At 43.9% G+C, this 18,286-nt stretch overlaps 2 protein-coding genes across 6 annotated transcripts in view; one reads left to right on the forward strand and one right to left on the reverse strand.

Moving 5' to 3' along the window:
- Positions 1-7,545, reverse strand: part of LOC142469920 (solute carrier family 66 member 2-like) — a 31,053-nt gene extending 23,508 nt beyond the window's left edge. The window contains exons 1-3 of one of the 4 annotated variants that reach the window (XM_075576692.1): positions 7,135-7,545; positions 6,753-6,867; positions 5,297-5,378 (exon numbers count right to left, since the gene is read on the reverse strand). In XM_075576692.1, the coding sequence (XP_075432807.1) occupies positions 5,297-5,324 (28 nt within the window). In that variant the 5' untranslated portion in view covers positions 5,325-5,378; positions 6,753-6,867; positions 7,135-7,545. Of the gene's footprint in view, positions 1-2,115; positions 2,261-2,710; positions 2,864-5,296; positions 5,379-6,752; positions 6,898-7,134 lie in introns of those variants that run through there. The other 3 variants (XM_075576693.1, XM_075576694.1, XM_075576696.1) reach the window with 3 other exon arrangements.
- Positions 7,546-10,676: 3,131 nt separating this feature from the next.
- HSBP1 (heat shock factor binding protein 1) lies at positions 10,677-15,679 on the forward strand. 2 transcript variants are annotated; one of them, XM_075576698.1, is made up of 4 exons: positions 10,677-10,861; positions 12,903-12,969; positions 13,626-13,720; positions 15,428-15,679. In XM_075576698.1, exons 1-4 carry the CDS (start codon positions 10,817-10,819, stop codon positions 15,437-15,439), a joined length of 219 nt encoding a protein of 72 aa, XP_075432813.1. In that variant the 5' UTR covers positions 10,677-10,816; the 3' UTR covers positions 15,440-15,679. The 2 variants fall into 2 exon arrangements, with proteins under 2 accessions (XP_075432813.1, XP_075432812.1); XM_075576697.1 differs by having other exon boundaries at positions 10,686-10,861; positions 15,425-15,679.
- The last annotated feature ends 2,607 nt before the right edge of the window (positions 15,680-18,286 follow it).

An 18,286-nucleotide genomic window follows, 5' to 3' on the forward strand; every position in this document is an offset into this window, starting at 1 on the left:
CAAATATGAGGAAAAACGGATTGGAAGTGATAGGGACAAGAGAGTTGTTAGGCAAAAAAAAAGGCCACACAACTGTTTTTGTTAAAGGGACGATTCCTCCTAGGACCAAAGTGAACTAATTCCAGTGACATGTTTTAAGGGGTATTATCTGGGTAATTGCTACATTATTTTTTTTTACCCAAATCTTTCACCTGTAAGTATTATTCATTTTTTTTTTTTTTTTTTTTTTAAAGTTCGACTTGGGAGGGGTTTGATTTCCTCTGGCTGCTCCCTTTTGTATGATGTCACTGTGTGATGTCACTGTGTGATCACCAAGTCTCCCCTCTCACTGACGCCCCAGGAAATACATTCAGATATTCGAAAATACTCAAAAAAAACAAAAAAACAATTGAGATAATATTCAGATATTCAAAAAGCAATATTCGAAATATGCGAGAATGTTCACATTTTTCCGAACAGCCGCCCGTTCTCAGATATCTAAGAATATAAGCGAAGTAAAAATTGACGTTGCATCAAGTGTTCAGTTTCTGAAACCAAAACAAGTTCTGACACATTGCACAGAAAGGAAGGGCTGAGCTTGTAAATTTCCTGCACACGATTGCAAAAGTAAATGTTACAGCACTGCAGTACATCCTGTCTGATCTGTGCAGGGCTGCTATGGGAACATGTACTGCAATACGATGAAAGCACTCAGTAATGTAACACCTCCCCTGCTACTTTCAATGGCTACTTCATAATTTGGGTGCCCCAAGACAATCACTACGTCATGGGGTTTGGCACTCAAGGGGCTACGTCATGGGGTTTGGCACTCAAGGGGCTACGTCATGCCCAAAGAATGGTGGGGGGGGGGGGAGGGTCAGCTTTGATCGCGTCTTGCGTTCCCACGGAGTGCAGGACGTGATCTGAAGAATAGGGAAAAGGTGGGTGAAGACTCTTCCGTTTCCGTGTTAAGGGCACGGTAACGTGACCACGCTGTGCCTGCGGGGGCCGTGGCACTCTGGTGCAGCAGCCCCCCAGGCACTCAAATAGTTAATACAGCGTTTCATAACCAAGGTGCCATATCACCCAGGGGTGCCTCAGACTAGCCCCAAGGGTGCCCTGAGGAGAAAAAACAAAGACAAGGCTATTTTGCTGTATGAACCCGAATGCTGCCATCATGTTTTGCTGCCACAAAAGCAGCAAGGGAATTCATTTATTGCTGATCAAAGTGTTTGCATTTAATTTAACAAATAGTAGAAATCCTGAATTTGACAATGACATTTACAAATGTATAATTACATTTGCAAACAGTAATTATGATAGCACTGGTTTTTGGTGTCAAATTGTATTGTAATTAAATAATCTTTTCGGTTTCTTCCCATGAACTAAAATAAATGTGACAAAATGATGGGGAACTTCAGAAATTAGGGGTCCCCTGTACAAAAAAAAAGGTTGAGAAACACAATTTAATTCACGTTTGATAGCTTTGCAAATGTGAATGTGTAGCCCCTACTGCAGAAACATATCAGAGTAGGCAATATACACTGTTTTTTAGGGAATTGATAAGCACTTATCCTATCACAGAGAGGCAGCTTTGCATTGCAAGGACTCAAAACTTTTCACCCATGTGCTTTAATACAACCCTCTGCGACTCAGCCCTGCCGACAAGCCTTGGGGTTGCTTCTCAGTTGTATCATATGAGCCCATAAATAAAATCAGCATGGCTGTATTTTCTGTGACATTTGAAATGTATAAAAGTTATACATTTATTTTATTTATTTATAAAAATGTTTTACCAGGCAGTAATACATGGAGAGTTACCCCTCGTTTTAAAGTTTGTCCTGGACACAGAGTTAAGATGACAAATAATACATGGTTACAAATACATAAATGTACAGTATTAACGTTTTAATAAATGGATGACTCTCAGCATCTTATAACCCACGGTTGTTAGAGCGTGCTATATACCAGCCAAGTGTTCAGATTATTGTCTTATGCTTGTTACATATTTCTACAGGGATTAGAAATATTTACAAAATGTTTAGGGTCATTTTGAATTCTTGGATTTTTTCCGGTTTTATAGGATTTGCGACTAAGGTCTTTAGTGCCAGAGTGGGGGGGGGGGGGAGGGGTTACCTTTAGGGGGTGTTCCCTTTAGGGGGTGCACCCCTTCAATGTCTGATTGGCTTTGCTTTGAAATGTTCAATATATTCAGCGCTCCTCGTTGAAAGGGAAGATAAGAGAAAAAGAGAAAAAGTACAATAGTGAAATACGTTCACAACATGTAAATCCCGTGTAGAAATGGTGAGATATGCACTGACATTGTAGTGCGTGTACCAGGCGTGTAAAGGTATCTTTGAAGTTTTTCACCTCCGTACAGCCGTAACAGATTCAAGAGGGACTTCTTTTTAAAGCTCAGCTTTATAAAAACAAGTATAAATTTACACATAAACAGTGTAAAAAACACAGCGACAGACCAGTTCGTGTGCTTGTGTTGCTTGAAAGTCCAAGCCTATACATTTATAGTTCTGACACCCGCCCTGACTGACTCTGCCGGAATGAATAAGGTGCCTTACACCATTCACTGCTGCAGTTTGTAGATATGGAGAGAGCCCTCTCTGACATGGGATCTGGTTCTCCTCTTGCAGTGTGGCTGTGGAGCGCCCGACACCGCAGAGATGGGACATAGTAGAGGGGAGGGGGAGGGGATTGGATACCTGTACTCACTCACCTGTGTAGCTGGCTCACCCAGGGTGCTGGAGATGGAGCTTTCAACTCGGTCAGGCAGGTCCTGGGCTGTAGAGGAGGAGGAGGAGGCTGCACTACAAATGTAAACAGCAGAACTTCCTGCTCGGGATGGAATTACAGACAAGTAACTGAGACGAGTAACTGAGAGCTGGTGCAGAAAGGGGGAGAAGAGCTGCAGAGATACAGACAGGGAACCGATAGTCACCCTTAGGCTGCAGTTATAGTCCCGGCGACAGCAACGCGATGTCGCGTCAAAACAAATTCCTTTCCACCGTTGCGTGCACTTATTGTAAGCGCGGCACAACGGAGCTACGGCTTGGTCGCGATCGCTGGAAGTCATCTCAATTTGATTTTTCCAGCAACCGTAGCCTGCCGTTGCCGTTGTCGGCACAATAAGCACAGCCTTAGGTGTTGAATAGGGATAGATAGAGCAGGCACCTCTTTCCGTCCGTGGCTAAAACCCACTTCACAGCGTTGACCATTTAAGCGTGCCCTCTGGCAGTGAAAGGGTTGAGTGGATGGAGACACTTAGTGTAGGCACTTCTGTTAGAGGTGACTTTTGCCATTACACTGGTGAAAAACAGAACTGTATCTGTCACTAGAGTATAAGGCAGTCACATGGTTTTAAATGGGTTGATCCAGTCCTTTATTAAATTCTAAGGAATTCTATTTTATAAACTGCTAGAGAGGGGCAAATTGTTCGCCACAATTAAAATGTGCGGCAACAATGATCCTATATCTTAATGCTGCTGTATCTCTATCTGCTGCTCTATCTTCAGTTCCACGTTGGCTACAGCCTTTGGTTTTATTTGGGACATAGGTCTGCCACCTTGTGTCTAGAACTGATACACATTGACACTCAGTCGCACAAGGTGTCATGTACAGTACACCAGAAGATACTTTTGAGTTTTCAAAAGCTCTGTGCGCTGTCATTCAATCTCGCGTTGATCTACTGGAAGGTAGAGATAATAGAATGGCATTTCTTTGCAAGTTCGACATTTTTCGTGAATTCGTCCGAAATCATCAAACTGTAGGGGTCATATTATGTGTGACGTCGTACTATATTCGGGCCAATACGGTATTTTAATCCATTCACCAGCTAGATAAAACATGGCATGATGTTTTTGAGCATCTAAAGAAATACACACGTTTGTCAAATTCAGTATTGACCCATTCCTCAGACATTATAAATGTAATATGTATTTAAAGGCACGGCCCACAATGAGTGCCTGATGATTCATTTAGATTTTCTGTTAGTTTTGTAAAACATTGTGTTAGTTCAGTACACAAAAAAAAATTCTAATGTGTTTAAAAGTTAATCATTACTTGTGTTACCGGATTCACTGACCCAGAGAAGGGTATGCAAAACCATGGGCCGAACATGAATATCTGAAATGGAGAGGAAATTTTTCCATGCGCATACGGCAAGTCTTACAGAAAGTCACATGAAAGCTATTTGGTCTTCACATGCTAAACCCTCATACCCCAGCCTATCATCCCATCATCATATTCTTGTATTCTCTAAAAGGCCAACCGTTTCATGTTAAAAGCTTTCTTTTCTCATTTCAAGCTTCTCTGTTTCCTTTGAGGCTTTTATTTGCTCGTCTTTCGCAGGAAAATGGAAATGTGGCATTTTGTACATTAGAAGACGCTCAAAAGATTTTGAGATTAGCATTTGATATAAATTTAAATAATACGTGAACTGTGCAAGGGGATCAGAACTTTTACCCTTCTTCTGATGAGTTATTAATGATAAATGATTAGTGAGAAAGCTTCACTTTTGCAGGATTATGTGAACATGTTACAGACTTGGTGTATTTCTTTTTGCCTTTTTTTAATTTGAAAACAATACAGAAAATGGTTGTAGCAGAGGAGGTAACAAGTATGGACATGCTTGTCCCCAGGACATACTTGAAAACGAGAGGTAACCCTATGTATTACTTCCTGGTAAAACATTTTATAAATAATAAAATAAAACAATTACCTTCATTATTTAATAGGATGAATGAATATTAGTTCTCTTTGCATAATTTTTCTGTTTTTTTTTCCATGCCATCTAAAGCCTCTCACGGCACGGAAAAACATTTTCTTCCTGAATATGTATGATGTTCCAAACCAAATCCAACGGATGGACCACTAATGGACCACTAAAAGTGAAATATGTGTAATTTAGAACAGCGGTATGCAAACTGGGGGGGAGGGAGCACGGCTCACTTACCTGGCTTCCGTGTCCACTCGTATCCATGAGACAATGCGGTGTCAAAATATTCCGTCGGGCCATGTGATGCCATTTGATGCCACAGGGGGGCGCAGTGCAGGAAGCAACAGGGGGGAAAGCAGGCAGGGGAGGGGCGCAGTGCAGGAAGTTTGCGCAACCCTGATTTAGAAGGCTGGGGACAATAGCCTAATCCTGGGCTGTCAGCCTCAAAAAAACCTGTCACATTCTTGAATTATCACTTGTGCATACCAGAGAGAGGTGACAAACACGTCACCACTTAGTTGGAGGACTTTATTACAAGATGAGGTTATCGTGTGATGACAGCTATTCTGAATAATAACAGGTACATACCTGGCATTGTTGCAACAAGACAAATCATATCATATCCCACACTTCATGATTAAGGGGTGCAAAAGACAGATAACTGTTTCTCCTGCGAAAAATAGACGATAGGCTGTGAAATTTGCAGATGTGTATGTCAAGTATACAGACATAACGGTGAAGGTGGCGTCTGTCTAAGTATTAGAGAAATTAAGATATGGGATTTTTCATATATTTAGGCAAGTGAAGGAGAATAGGTTCCGGCGGTTGACAGCTTGCCGTAGGGGTACAATCAAAGGTATGCAAACGCAATCACAAAAAAGGTTGTTTATTCAGTGCATAACAAAATCCTTCTGCCACAAAGTAACTCTGACGCGTTTCGTCCACCAATAGAACTTTGTCAAAGAGTGTCATATATTTAGGCAGACTTTAAACGTCATGAAAGGTTGTTTTTTTCTTCTTAGTCATGAAATTGTCAACCCAGTAACTGATTTACGACAGGGGAGGGATTATGTTGTTGTCACTCTTTGACAAAGTCCCGAGCGGGACGAAACGCCTCAGAGTGGATCTGACTGTGTGAATGTTTGCTCGTTTTTTCATTAAATAAGCCGTTTTTTCAAGCAGCTGCGTTTGGCTATATATTTTGTTGCAGTGCGCCACATTTTGCCTTTTGCATTTCTTCCGGTATCTTTAACAGACAATGACACCTTGCTATGTTGGTGTTTTAAAACTTTCAGCATTTTTGGTAACATGTTATATTCGAATATTTCAATCAAGTAAATACAAAGTGCTCTGTACATTAAGTCTTACATCCATTGCTGATATCTATATGTTTTAAGGTACAAAATCCTGGCTTTTTTAAATCGTGTATTCATTGTCTAACATTTTTCCCCACATACATAACTGTGGTTTCATGAATTATACTCTTTTTTTTTCATGACACTCAACTCCAGTTTTGCAATTAAGGTGCCTGTCGTTATGAATGTTACACGTTCCTTATCTTTTGAAGAATAGTGATTAAACGTGACTCATGGTTGACTGGGGAATATTGCTAGATTTGACAATACCAATAGCCGGAAGAAAACAGATTATCACAGTGCAGTCAGATTTAATTAGACGATCTTCTCTACTTCGAAGTATCAGTTATTTCATTTACATTTTAAGTAAATGTCAAGTGGGCAATGTTAATCGCGTAAACAGATGAGAAGAACGTGGTGTGGGACAAGAAATCTATCCCCATAGGTGATTAATGCATTTTGTTCTGTATCACCAGTAATAGAATTTAGCACATACAAACTATTCCCCTGTCAATTATTCACAGGCTTCTCAGTACGTATACCTACATTTATACCAAACCTATATCTATTTTATCCCCGTAGCTTTAGATAATCGATCCCGCAGAGAGGCGCAGAGGAAAAACTTTGCGTACGCCTGATCTAAATGACACACAGTAAAAGAAGTCAATTCAAACTAACCCACAACTCACCCTTTTTCATTGGAGCATCACCACTGCCCAAACATACCAGACACAAAACCCATCCTGGGGACACTGATTTGCCGGAGTTTCAAACAATCTTAAAACTTTCTTACTGTATCAGACTCTACAAATACAAAAAAAAAGCAGAAAGGTTTCTTAATAAGAGCTGAACTCATGGCCTGCAAGAAAATAAGAGAGAAAAACACATCCGTCTTCTTCTGCAATGAAGCCTCAAATTGTTTTGTATCTATGTTTTGGATAACACAATAAGTTGCATAAATTGAGTTGTTTAATAACTGGAGAGCTTAAGTTCTACGTTGATTTGTTTATGCTTGTGATGTGCTGCAAAGTAATAAAATCAACACAATAACTTGTGAAAATGAACTCTTACCAAAGTGTCCATAGAAGCAAAATTGTCTAATTGCCCATGTCTGGTGACGGACACTTGCTCTGCTTTATTTGTATATCCAGTATAAGACAGGGATCTGAGTTCAAACAGATCAGTTGGAATGACTTGAATTACATGGACTATATTTAGTCTTAAAGACACTTTGAAAGATCTTGACAGATGACGAGTGAAAGATCAAGGTCACATGGACCATTTGAGGGTTTTCTACCAAAATACATCATTTCAAAGCTGCAGGAATCACCATCTAGGAAGGGAGGTTCACTTCTAACTTCCTTGTGTAGTGACAATTTTTTATTTTTACCTCAACGTACTGTTACTATCCAACATTGAATGAATATATTTTCACTGATAGCATTGTGTTATTGGGAGTTAAAGCAGCAGTTCAAACAATATCTTACATGTGTGTGTGTTTTTTTTTTTTTTTAAATAAATCAGTTCTGTTCTATGAGAAAATACTTGTAGCATTTAAAAAAAAAAATGTTTTAAAGACATTTTTAATCTTTCTAATGTAGGAAGCATTTCCAAAGTGACAGCCCCCTTCCCCTTCTGATATGCTCTGGCTCTTGAGCCCCGCCCTCTCTCTAGCAGTGAACCAATTGTATCTAGTAACTGCCCTGTCACATAATATTTTGGACTACATTGCCCACAATGCTGTGCAAGAACTGAATTAAATAACCCTGAGAAAGTGACCGATAACAGGAGAACGGATCGATCTGCAGCCTAGCTAATCACTTGTCAGTGTGCAGATTGTATTGATACACATATTGAATGGAGAGAAAAAAAATATATATATATTTTTTTTTTTTTAAACGGCAGCTTTTTCTGTGTATTTGGTACCTGACCACTGAGTAGCAGATTGAATGATGTGTGTACTGTACTTCTTGTTCATTCATTCACAGCCAGGACTTGCAGGTCTCACTCAACTAAAATGAGTTTATTAAATAGACAAGCTCACGGTTTTCAGTCCCATAGTTTTTAACCCTTTGGCTTCACGGGCCCATAAACTCTTTAATGGGGCAGGTCAGCTTAGTGAGTGAAAGAAATGTATTAACTTCTCAGGGCCATTGACTTCCTTAGAAAGATTCAATCACCGTAAAGTAACTGTTTAACTCATTTCTATCTTGCGAAAAATGTTTATCGCTTCTTATTTAGACCATTGGATTCAAACATATCAGCTACGTATGTTTATCAATTGCACTCATGATCGCACCATAATTAGTAAACAAGTTTGATAAATCATGTCTTTTAGGGATAACCAAAGTGTCAGCTACATTTAACCTACTTAACTTGTCAATGTCCTTAGTTCACTTTTCTCCTAGGTTAGACAGTCCTTTTACCCCTTTAAGTGTTAGAGGAGGCGTGGGGCCAGAGCGTGACGGCCGCTCCAGCACTCACTATCATGTTATCTCTTCTCCGAACTGGTCAATGTGATCACTCCGTCACTGATAATGGAACGGAATGGGAAGAGTCATCCTCCTTCTATCCGCCATCAGTGCAAATCGCGTCCTGAGCTCCATAGAAACTCGAAACGCCATCTCCCCTAAGAAAAATTAGTATTTTGGGGGGGACGTAGCTACTACATCATGGGGAACTCAAATGGTTAAAGCAGCAATAGCCCCCTTTATTCTGAGTTTACCTCATATAGGGGCACATTTATCAAGTGACGGTATGGGTTATTGCACCTGTTCTGGCATTGACTCGCTTTGAAGTCAATGAGTTAACGCCGAAACAGGTGCGACAGCGCCTCCATAGGCACTTGAAAAATGTGCCCTATAATGTTAGAATCTTGCCACCTGATTATTTCCTGCTCTTTTTAAAAAAATCCGTTTTTAGAGTTAAAATCCTGATTTCCTTAATCTCTTTAGTTTCTGAGATTACCATGGTGACCTTAAGGCCTCAGCCAGGGTGCCGCTGAGCAGACAGGCGCGCTCATGCTGGCCGCGATGAAGCACATTGATGCAATGTGTGTGGCCAGCGTGAACAAGCGCCGTACCTGCTTGGCGAGACAACCGAATTTAATTTGGCTGCTCGCTGATGCGTCACGTGAGCGGTTCACCCATTGAGGGCGAACAAGCTCCATGACGTGCAGGCTTTGCCCCTTGACACGCCCCCTAGAGCGCACAACTGGCTGGCCATGAAACTCCCAGCGCCTGACGTCACGGCGCTCAAGCCAGCAAACGCTCTCCCACCCTTGCCGCAGCCTTAGTCCATAGACACTTCGCCCGTGCGGAGGCGCGCTGAGGGAAAGCGGTGCTTTCCCTGGCCTTAGAGCGTGCGCCGTCCGTGGGCGTGTCTGGGGGCGGGCCAGTGACGTCACAGAGCTGGGCGAACCGCTCACGTGACCGGCCCTGCGCTCCCGTGAGCGCCGAAACCAAAGATTTCTTAAGAGACACGCTTCCGCAAGTCGCCGCTCTCATTGCGGCTGCAGGAGCTCACTGTCAAGCAGCAGCACGCCTCAGCGCCGACCATGCCCGAGGCCTTAGACTGCACTGTGCTCTGGATCCATTTTAACCTCCCACTAGATGATTATATCTCCTGAATTGAGCATCAGATTTTAAAAATAAAAACAGCGTTGTTAAGGGCAAGAAGAGATCTCTCAGAAATAATTATTTACTTAGAAAATATATTACTCCCATAACTTTCTCATGTGTCTTTTGTGTATCCTAATTATAACATCACTGGCCCCTGTCATGCTGGAAGGGTCGCAACCTCCCCTCCCCTCCTCTCCCCTCCTCTCCCCTCCTCCTCCTCCTCCTCCTCTCCCCTCCTCCTCCTCCTCCTCCTCCTCTCCCCTCCTCCTCCTCCTCCTCCTCCTCTCCCCTCCTCCTCCTCTCCTCTCCCCTCCCCTCCTCCTCTCCCCTCCCCTCCTCCTCTCCCCTCCCCTCCTCCTCCTCTCCCCTCCCCTCCTCCTCCTCTCCCCTCCCCTCCTCCTCCTCTCCCCTCCTCCTCCTCCTCTCCCCTCCTCCTCCTCCCCCCTCCCCTCCTCCTCTCCCCTCCCCTCCTCCTCCTCCTCTCCCCTCCCCTCCTCCTCCTCCTCCTCCTCTCCCCTCCTCCTCCTCCTCCTCTCCCCTCCTCCTCCTCTCCCCTCCTCCTCCTCCTCTCCCCTCCTCCTCCTCCTCTCCCCTCCCCTCCTCCTCCTCTCCCCTCCCCTCCTCCTCCTCTCCCCTCCCCTCCTCCTCTCCCCTCCCCCTCTCCCCTCCCCTCCCCTCCTCCTCTCCCCTCCCCTCCTCCTCTCCCCTCCCCTCCCCTCCTCCTCTCCCCTCCCCTCCCCTCCTCCTCCTCCTCCCCTCCCCTCCCCTCCCCTCCTCCTCCTCCTCCCCTCCTCCTCCTCCAGCAAATAACTCAAGGGAAGGTGCTGGAGACATCTGCAGCCAGACCTGACGTCATAAACTTCCCTCTCCCTGGCAACAACAACCTTGGCAACAGACGCGGAAGCAGCCGTGCGTTCCACGCCTCATTCAAAATACGTAACCCCGGCTCTTTCTTTACTCTAATTGGTTACAGTGGGGGAGGCGGGGCCCAACGGCCGAGAAACCTGGCTCTCGCGAGAGTTGGAAGCGGTTGTTGTCAGAGGACGTACGGAGGCGCCGGTGGCCGGACGAGCAGAGCAGTGTCTGCATCCTGCTGGTGCCTTCGGAGAAGGAGCTGTAGAAAGAGAACCGGGATGTCGGAGTCGGACCCAAAGAACGTGCAGGATCTGACCGTGGTGGTGAGCGCGGCCTGCTCCGGTTGCTATGGGTTACCCCTTCATCCCCACAGGGGGCCGGCTCAGGGGGTCTCAGGTTTAAGTCACACAGCTGTGCCCTATCATTGGTCCTTTGATGGGGTTTGCAGCTCTTTACCCCATTGAGGATAGGCTTTTAGGCTAGGCACTACTTTTAGTGAATGACTCCCCTCCATTGCCCATTCGCCCTCCTCCCCTCCATTGCCCATTCGCCCTCCTCCCCTCCATTGCCCATTCGCCCTCCTCCCCTCCATTGCCCATTCGCCCTCCTCCCCTCCATTGCCCATTCGCCCTCCTCCCCTCCATTGCCCATTCGCCCTCCTCCCCTCCATTGCCCATTCGCCCTCCTCCCCTCCATTGCCCATTCGCCCTCCTCCCCTCCATTGCCCATTCGCCCTCCTCCCCTCCATTGCCCATTCGCCCTCCTCCCCTCCATTGCCCATTCGCCCTCCTCCCCTCCATTGCCCATTCGCCCTCCTCCCCTCCATTGCCCATTCGCCCTCCTCCCCTCCATTGCCCATTCGCCCTCCTCCCCTCCATTGCCCATTTGCCCTCCCCTCCATTGCTCATTTTCCCTCCTCCCCTCCATTGCCCATTTTCCCTCCTCCCCTCCATTACCATTTGCCCAATCGCCCTCCTCCCCTCCATTGCCCATTTGCCCATTCGCCCTCCTCCCCTCCATTGCCCATTTGCCCATTCGCCCTCCTCCCCTCCATTGCGTATCCCCCCTGGCACCGGAGAGGTTAATAAAAAAGCACAACATGTTTATTTCACATTAGGATGGGGAAGGGATCTCAGGGCCCCTCTCTTGGCTTCCCACAAGATCTGGAACCGGGGGGGGGGGGGATGAGGGGAACAGGAGTGTTATACTTTAAATTGAGAGATTTAAATCTCATAATTCAGTAGTTTGCAGTATTTATTCCACCTGTACCATATATATTTATATTACCTGTGGCAAATTGCACCTTACTGCCTGAGCAACTATATTATTGAAGCAGCCAGATCCAGTGTATGGGGAGGCTGGGTCACATTCTGTATGGTATTAACGCAGCCTTTTATTCTATATGCTCCGTTTTTAATGAATCAATCAGTTTTGTAATATTAGCTTGGGTGTGCTGTTAACAAACGCCCCGATAAGCCCGTTGTGAAGTGAGTGCAAAATACCACCTGTACTGTATTTCTCTAGTACTGTACAGTGTTTTTCAACCAAGGTTTCTAGGAGCCCCTGGGTTCCCTGCAATTTTCAGGTAATTTGAAAATTGTACCAAATACAGAATTTGCAATGCATCTGATCTCAGACGCGTTATTAAAGAGGGTCGGGGATCCTCAGGGGTTAGGGTTCCGTGTGTGTGTGTGTCGCGCTCTTCTGCTCTATTTTTTCTGAGGCTGTTTGGAGCACTTTCATATTCAATGTGTGAGTATAATTAGTCACCCATCCTCTGATCTTTTGCATCACAGAGCTGTACTGTGTTGTGGTTTATTCTCTTTATTTTATTAACTTGAGAGTCGTTCTGTGCCTCAACATCCTTCAAAGAATTGTAGTTTTAGATAACTTGCTGCATTTATGTCCACTCCATGCCGTTTTAATGCGTTGAGATTCCTTGGGTTGCTATAGCAACTATTTAGGAAGCTAACCTCCCTTCCTCTTGAAATAGGCAGCCATATTGTGTGCCCTCAGAGGCAGGGTCTTCGCCGATCATTCGGCATCTTACATAATTACTTTGCCTAAAAGGGAAGGAACAGGTTCATCTATTAAAACAAACTGTGTTAATTGACTTGTAAAAATAACAACCAGTGTAACCTGGGAACTCCATGATTGGCATCTGGATAGGTTAAAAGAAACATTCAGGATTTATTTATTTTTAACCACTTTGCTGCCAGAAAGCCTGTATTGCTTGGCAAATAAGGGGTTAAGTGATTGTCACACACAAACACAGGTTGAATGTTTCTAAGTTGCTATTAAAAATGAAAGTACCGCCAGTAGCAGTGTTATTAAAAATCTGATTTCTATGCTGTCTGTTCACAGGTTCAGAATTTGCTTCAACAAATGCAGGACAAGTTTCAGACTATGTCGGATCAGATTATTGGAAGAAATATCCTTATGCTAAAGTGTGTGTGTGTGTGTGTGTGTGTGCAAGTAGAAAAAGGTCAGCACACCCAGATTTTCAAAAATCTTACACATTTATTTTGCGAGTAGTGAAATCGATGTTGTGGGCCCCGAATTGCGCTGTGGGAGTTAATTTTCAAGAATGTGCACTTTGCTACCTGAATGCTATTCATATAGACACAATCTGTTTCATGGTTTAATTCCACTGGATATGGTCAGTCTCGGGTTATAAAGTGGTCCTCCTTTTTAGATGCATCTTAATCTGGAAGTTGCAGGCTAATTTATGGTTAAGGAAAATTGCGATTTTGCAGTACTTTTGCCACTAGACCATTCGTTGTCCTTATCTTCTATACTTCCTGAATTATTTGCTCACTGCAGTCTCTCACAAAGGGATCCATTTATAACTGAACATTTAAATTAACTGATGTTGCTGACCTAAAAGCTACTCAGATTTTCATGAATGAGGCCAAAGACCTGTATTTGGAATTACAAAATGTATAGAATATGAATGCCTTTCAACTGTTGCATGCTGTGTGTGTATACTGTGCACGAACGCACGAACAGACACACACTTGAGCTGCTGTTGCTAAAATATTTAACATTAATAAATCCATAGAGCTCTTGTTCTTTAACTGAATCTACTTGATGACATGAGCACTCGTATCGATGACTTGGAGAAGAATATTGCAGATCTTATGACGCAGGCGGGAGTGGAAGAGGAAGAAGGAACAAACAAGGTTTGTGCAGCAGAGCAGATTCAGCTTAACCCTTTGAGTGCCCTTCCGGCACAGTGTGGTCACATGACCGCGCTGGCCCTTAACCCGGAAACAGCAGAAGATTCCTCCTCAATGCCGTTAGCGCCCCATTGGAGCACAATCTAATCTGTTATAAAAAAATAAAAAGCACTCTGCGGACATGACACAACCCCTGGAGTGCCACATCCCATGATTTAGTGACTATATCATTTTGTATACACCCTGCAGTACTGGGGGTGCACGTGATGCATTTTGCTTAGAAGGGATCTCCATATATGACATTTTAGCTTCATGGAAATTCCTAACCAGACTGTCTGGACATAAGCGCCTGTACCCCTGAAATATATTATAGCGCAAGGCGAAATTTAGGATTCTCAAAAAGCAGTATTCGTATTTACAGTAAAAGAAAGTTATGGTGAGTTAAAAAAAAAATGCTCTCCTCCGTTCAGCATATATGTACAGTACAAATATATGCAAGTGTAACAACCCCCCTTACAGAATTACTAGCTGTTAGTATAGGCTAGGCCCGTTTGCTATAGGGATCCAGACGTCACGCAGCGGTATTTGAGGAGAGATGGTTCTGGAAAGTTAGGTTCCAGGAGCACATGAGGAGAGGTGCCTCGGGGAGATTAAGAACATGGGTGCCCAAGGTAATAGAATAGACCAGATCCCCTACTTTATGTTCTAGACAGGTACTGTAACCTTGTCAGTTAGGATCCCTTGAGGAGACCTAAGGGAATCCAAGATGAGTGTTAAGTATGAAATGGCATGCGCCATAGGGGCCTCAATTACAAGGAATGCCGGCGTATCGGCTCTGACCACGGATCTGCATATACATTCATCTTAGGCTGAAGTGGCAGTAACCATAACGGCCCAAGGTTTTGGGAATATCGAGTGGAAGAGTGTTCAGTAGGTAGGGAGAAAAGTGAAAAGGGTTTAAGGCGAGAGGACTGTAGCGGTAAAAGGTGCAAAGATAGGACCTCTGGACTGATTGCTAAGGGCGCGTAGGGGTGCAACGAGAGATCAGAGTTGAGGTAGACAGACGTGCAAAGCCTTAAAGGAAACGACTATCACTTTTGTATTTTTATACAAAGATTAATAGGAAGACAGACACCTGCTCAACCCCAGTATAGATTGGGTAGGGGTGGGGATTAACAACATGTCGGTCCTGGCCAACAGATGCTCCATAAAGGGGAGAACCACTGTAGGTAGGAAGACCCCTGTATTGCGCACTCCAATACCCAATTTAACGGTGTTTGTATAGTCTCATGTTGGGATATGAGAATGGAATGCTAAAATACACTTTGCACAGATATACCAGAGAAGATACTGTATGAAATGTAACCATGGGTATTATAAATTCAAAGAATAAATGGTCCCTTTAATTAGAGCTAGTGAGCATAGTTGTTGAAAATTAAAAATATTAACTAACCCTTTGAAAAGCGAAACGTACGTCAGGGTTTCTGGAGAATCTTTGTCAGGGCTCTTGTATTAATAGGAAGCCAGCAGAGAGCTTTCTGGCGATTAGCAGTAGGTTATGGGAGTTGAGAAAATTACGTACTGGATGTCTAAAGAAACAAGGCGTTCTATGTCAAACAACCGGAACTGTGCAATTCTGGTGGGGAGTGGGGTGCGGCTGCTTTAGATACGTTTTGGCTATTTTGTAACTAACGTTTTCTTTATTAGCAGGCTGCCAAATGAGTGGAGATGAATTGAAGGATTATTTTATACCAACCCAGAGGAGCACCGGATCATTAATTTCCAACAAAAATGACTACATGCAAAACCTTTTTGTAATAACGATTGTGATAGTTGTATTTCTTAAGTGTATTGTATATTTAGATCCAGTTGGTTTGATTTGCATCATTTCTTGTGACTTCACATTTTCTGTTTTTCACATCGGCAGGTTAAAAAAATAAAATAAAAACAATGTAATAGGTTGCTGTGGTGTATGTACTTCTCTTATTAACTCTCTTGTAAAGGCATGTTAGCATAAAATAGATCTAACACAAGCTATGTACTGAATGTAGGGGAGATCCATACGTCTCTAGCAGCTATATATTTGGTGTATAGTGCTCTGACATTTCCAAGATTGCTTCATCTTTCACAAACAAGTTCTTTAAAGGAGCAATAAAACCCTCTGTAACCTTCATTTACTAGGAGGTTCCCCCCAGAGATACTGATGAAGTCACCAGTATTACTTCCTGGTTTTTAAAGGGTATTTATGTTGCCATCCAGTAGGAAGTCACAACCACCAATGTAGCAGCTGGCAATTGGACAGATATTTGACTCCCATTCTATTTCCCCTGGTGGAGTTTTTTTTAAAACCTAAGTTAACCTGTTAGTATCTCCGGAATCAGGGAGGTCAAAGGTGCTGAAAATAGGAATGTTTGGCTCAGGAGCAGTACCAGTTCCTACCCTGTAAACAAACCTCCTTTAAAAAACGTACTCTTCAACCCCCTCCCCTGCTGAAAGGGCCAGCAGTATCAGCCAAGAGAGGAGGGTCTCTTAACTTTGCCATGTCTGTTATTTCTTTCACACAGAGCAGATGGCAACCAAGGCAGTGCAAGGTTATTATTGGACCAGCCACGCTGGGAAACATGGAGATCCGTTATAGGTTGTGTTACATTTTAGGGACCAACATTAGTGTTCCTAATAGAGGAAATTATAGTGTACAGAGTAAGTTTTCATTTTTCAAGTGAATGAAAACTTATTCAAAATGAAAGTTTTCCCTGAATAGGTTTTTGTCTCTGCACTATATTGGCCACGGGTTGTTGGGAATAAATCTCCAACAAAATCCCAGCTGCAAACCCTCCCCCCCCATCCCAAGATAAAAGGAATACAATAGAAAGCAATGGGTTGTGGTTTCATTTGATGGGATTATTTTGCATTGGGTTTGCACCAGTTCTGAAGGCAGGAGGATTTGGCAAAAAATCCATTAACTGCAGCAGGCTAACGCTCAAATTGTATCCCTGAGTGTGAAATGTTATATATTTGTGTCCACTTCTAAGATCTTATTACCTGCGCTTGTGTTTGATGGCTGAGAAACGTGAACAGGCGTAAAGCAGCACTCCAGGTTGCAGTTTGTTTCATTTATTTATTTTAGTTCTAGGATTGAAGCAGGGGGTCTCGGGAATGGACCTGCGTAAATTTCAGCTCCGGGACCCCCTGCTTTCTGAGATACAGATCTCCGTAGGGTGTGCCGGTATCTCCGTGTTTAAATGTCCCTCGTCATACGGGCCAACAGGAAGCCGCAAGGGATGAAGTCACGGTTTCCTATTGACAAGGCGCGAGACATTTAAAGTCGCCATTATGTTAGCCCCAACAAGCCCTATCCGAGCTGCTAACTGCAGAGATATTGGCACCCCCTTCCAGAGGTAAGGATCTCATAACGTTGGTTCCCCGCAGCTACAATTAACACCATTCCGCTCTGGAGACCCCCTGCTTCAATCCAACCACTTAACTAATAAGTAGAAGAAACTAACTGCAATCGGTAGTGCTGATTTAAGGCATTTGTGAGAAACAAGGTGGCAAGTAATTTTTTGTTAGGGTGCAATTTATATTACTCCATTTTAATTTTCCTGTTTTGCTTGGCAATGTTTCTAAAATAACTTTTCTTGAGGTGTTACACCTGTAACTACTGATGAAATCAATTGTTTAACGCAAATACAGGGTGATTCAAAAAGAATTGACCACTCTCAAAAATGTATTACTGGGTAACTAGGTTATATATGAACATGTAGTCCAAACCAATTTGTAAAGGAACTATCACAGTTATTTCTATAATCTTACAAATGCTCAATAATCGCCCCTCGTGTCGCACGGCACACATCAAGCCTGTAGTCTAATTCATCCCAGACCCTTTGGAGCATATCACCTTCGATGGTTGAAATGGCAACCACAATGCGTTCCTTCATTGCCTCCAGGCGGCGAGGAAGAGGTGGTACAAACACGAGGCTCTTGTCGTATCCCCACAAGATGAAGTCGCATGGTGTGATATCTGGGGATCGGGGCACTGTTACAGAGGCAGGTCAATGTTGTGAACAAAACCCCCAATCCAGCGCCTTGGAAGATTTAGAAGAACCTCCGGAACGCACGATGGACGTGAGGCGGAGCCCCATGCTGCTGGGAAATGAAGTTGTAGCCGGGGGAATAACCAATGGACTGAAGACCTGTGCGTGATATGGCACAAAAGACATGAGCTTTCTGCGAGTTCCTTACATGTTCAATCGCGACATGTTGGCTTTCAGTGCCCCATATGCGGACATTACGGCGGTTCACTTTTCGGCTTAAATGAAACGTAGACTCGTCACTGAACGTGAGGCGACCTGCAAAGTCATCTTCATCCTCCATGTGACTGAAAACGGCAGCAGAAGTTGTGTCGTTTCGCCTCATCTGCTCTTCAGCCGCTAATGGAGAATACGCCAGACCGGAGGGATGCCTAGCTCATGGCTAGATCACCATTTTTGATTTCCTGGGACTTCACTGAATGGTGACACCGACGCGATTCGCGGCTTTCTCAGACACGTGGTCGCCTTGTGCTCTGTC

This window comes from Ascaphus truei, chromosome 19 (genome assembly GCF_040206685.1).
Source record: "Ascaphus truei isolate aAscTru1 chromosome 19, aAscTru1.hap1, whole genome shotgun sequence".
NCBI lineage: Eukaryota > Metazoa > Chordata > Amphibia > Anura > Ascaphidae > Ascaphus > Ascaphus truei.

Coding starts and splice junctions, on each gene's coding strand:
- HSBP1 (XM_075576697.1), top strand. CDS start 10,817: ATGTCGGAGTCGGACCCAAAGAACGTGCAGGATCTGACCGTGGTG. Junction 10,862..12,902: donor TGCAGGATCTGACCGTGGTG/GTGAGCGCGGCC, acceptor GTCTGTTCACAG/GTTCAGAATTTGCTTCAACA. Junction 12,970..13,625: donor GGATCAGATTATTGGAAGAA/ATATCCTTATGC, acceptor AACTGAATCTAC/TTGATGACATGAGCACTCGT.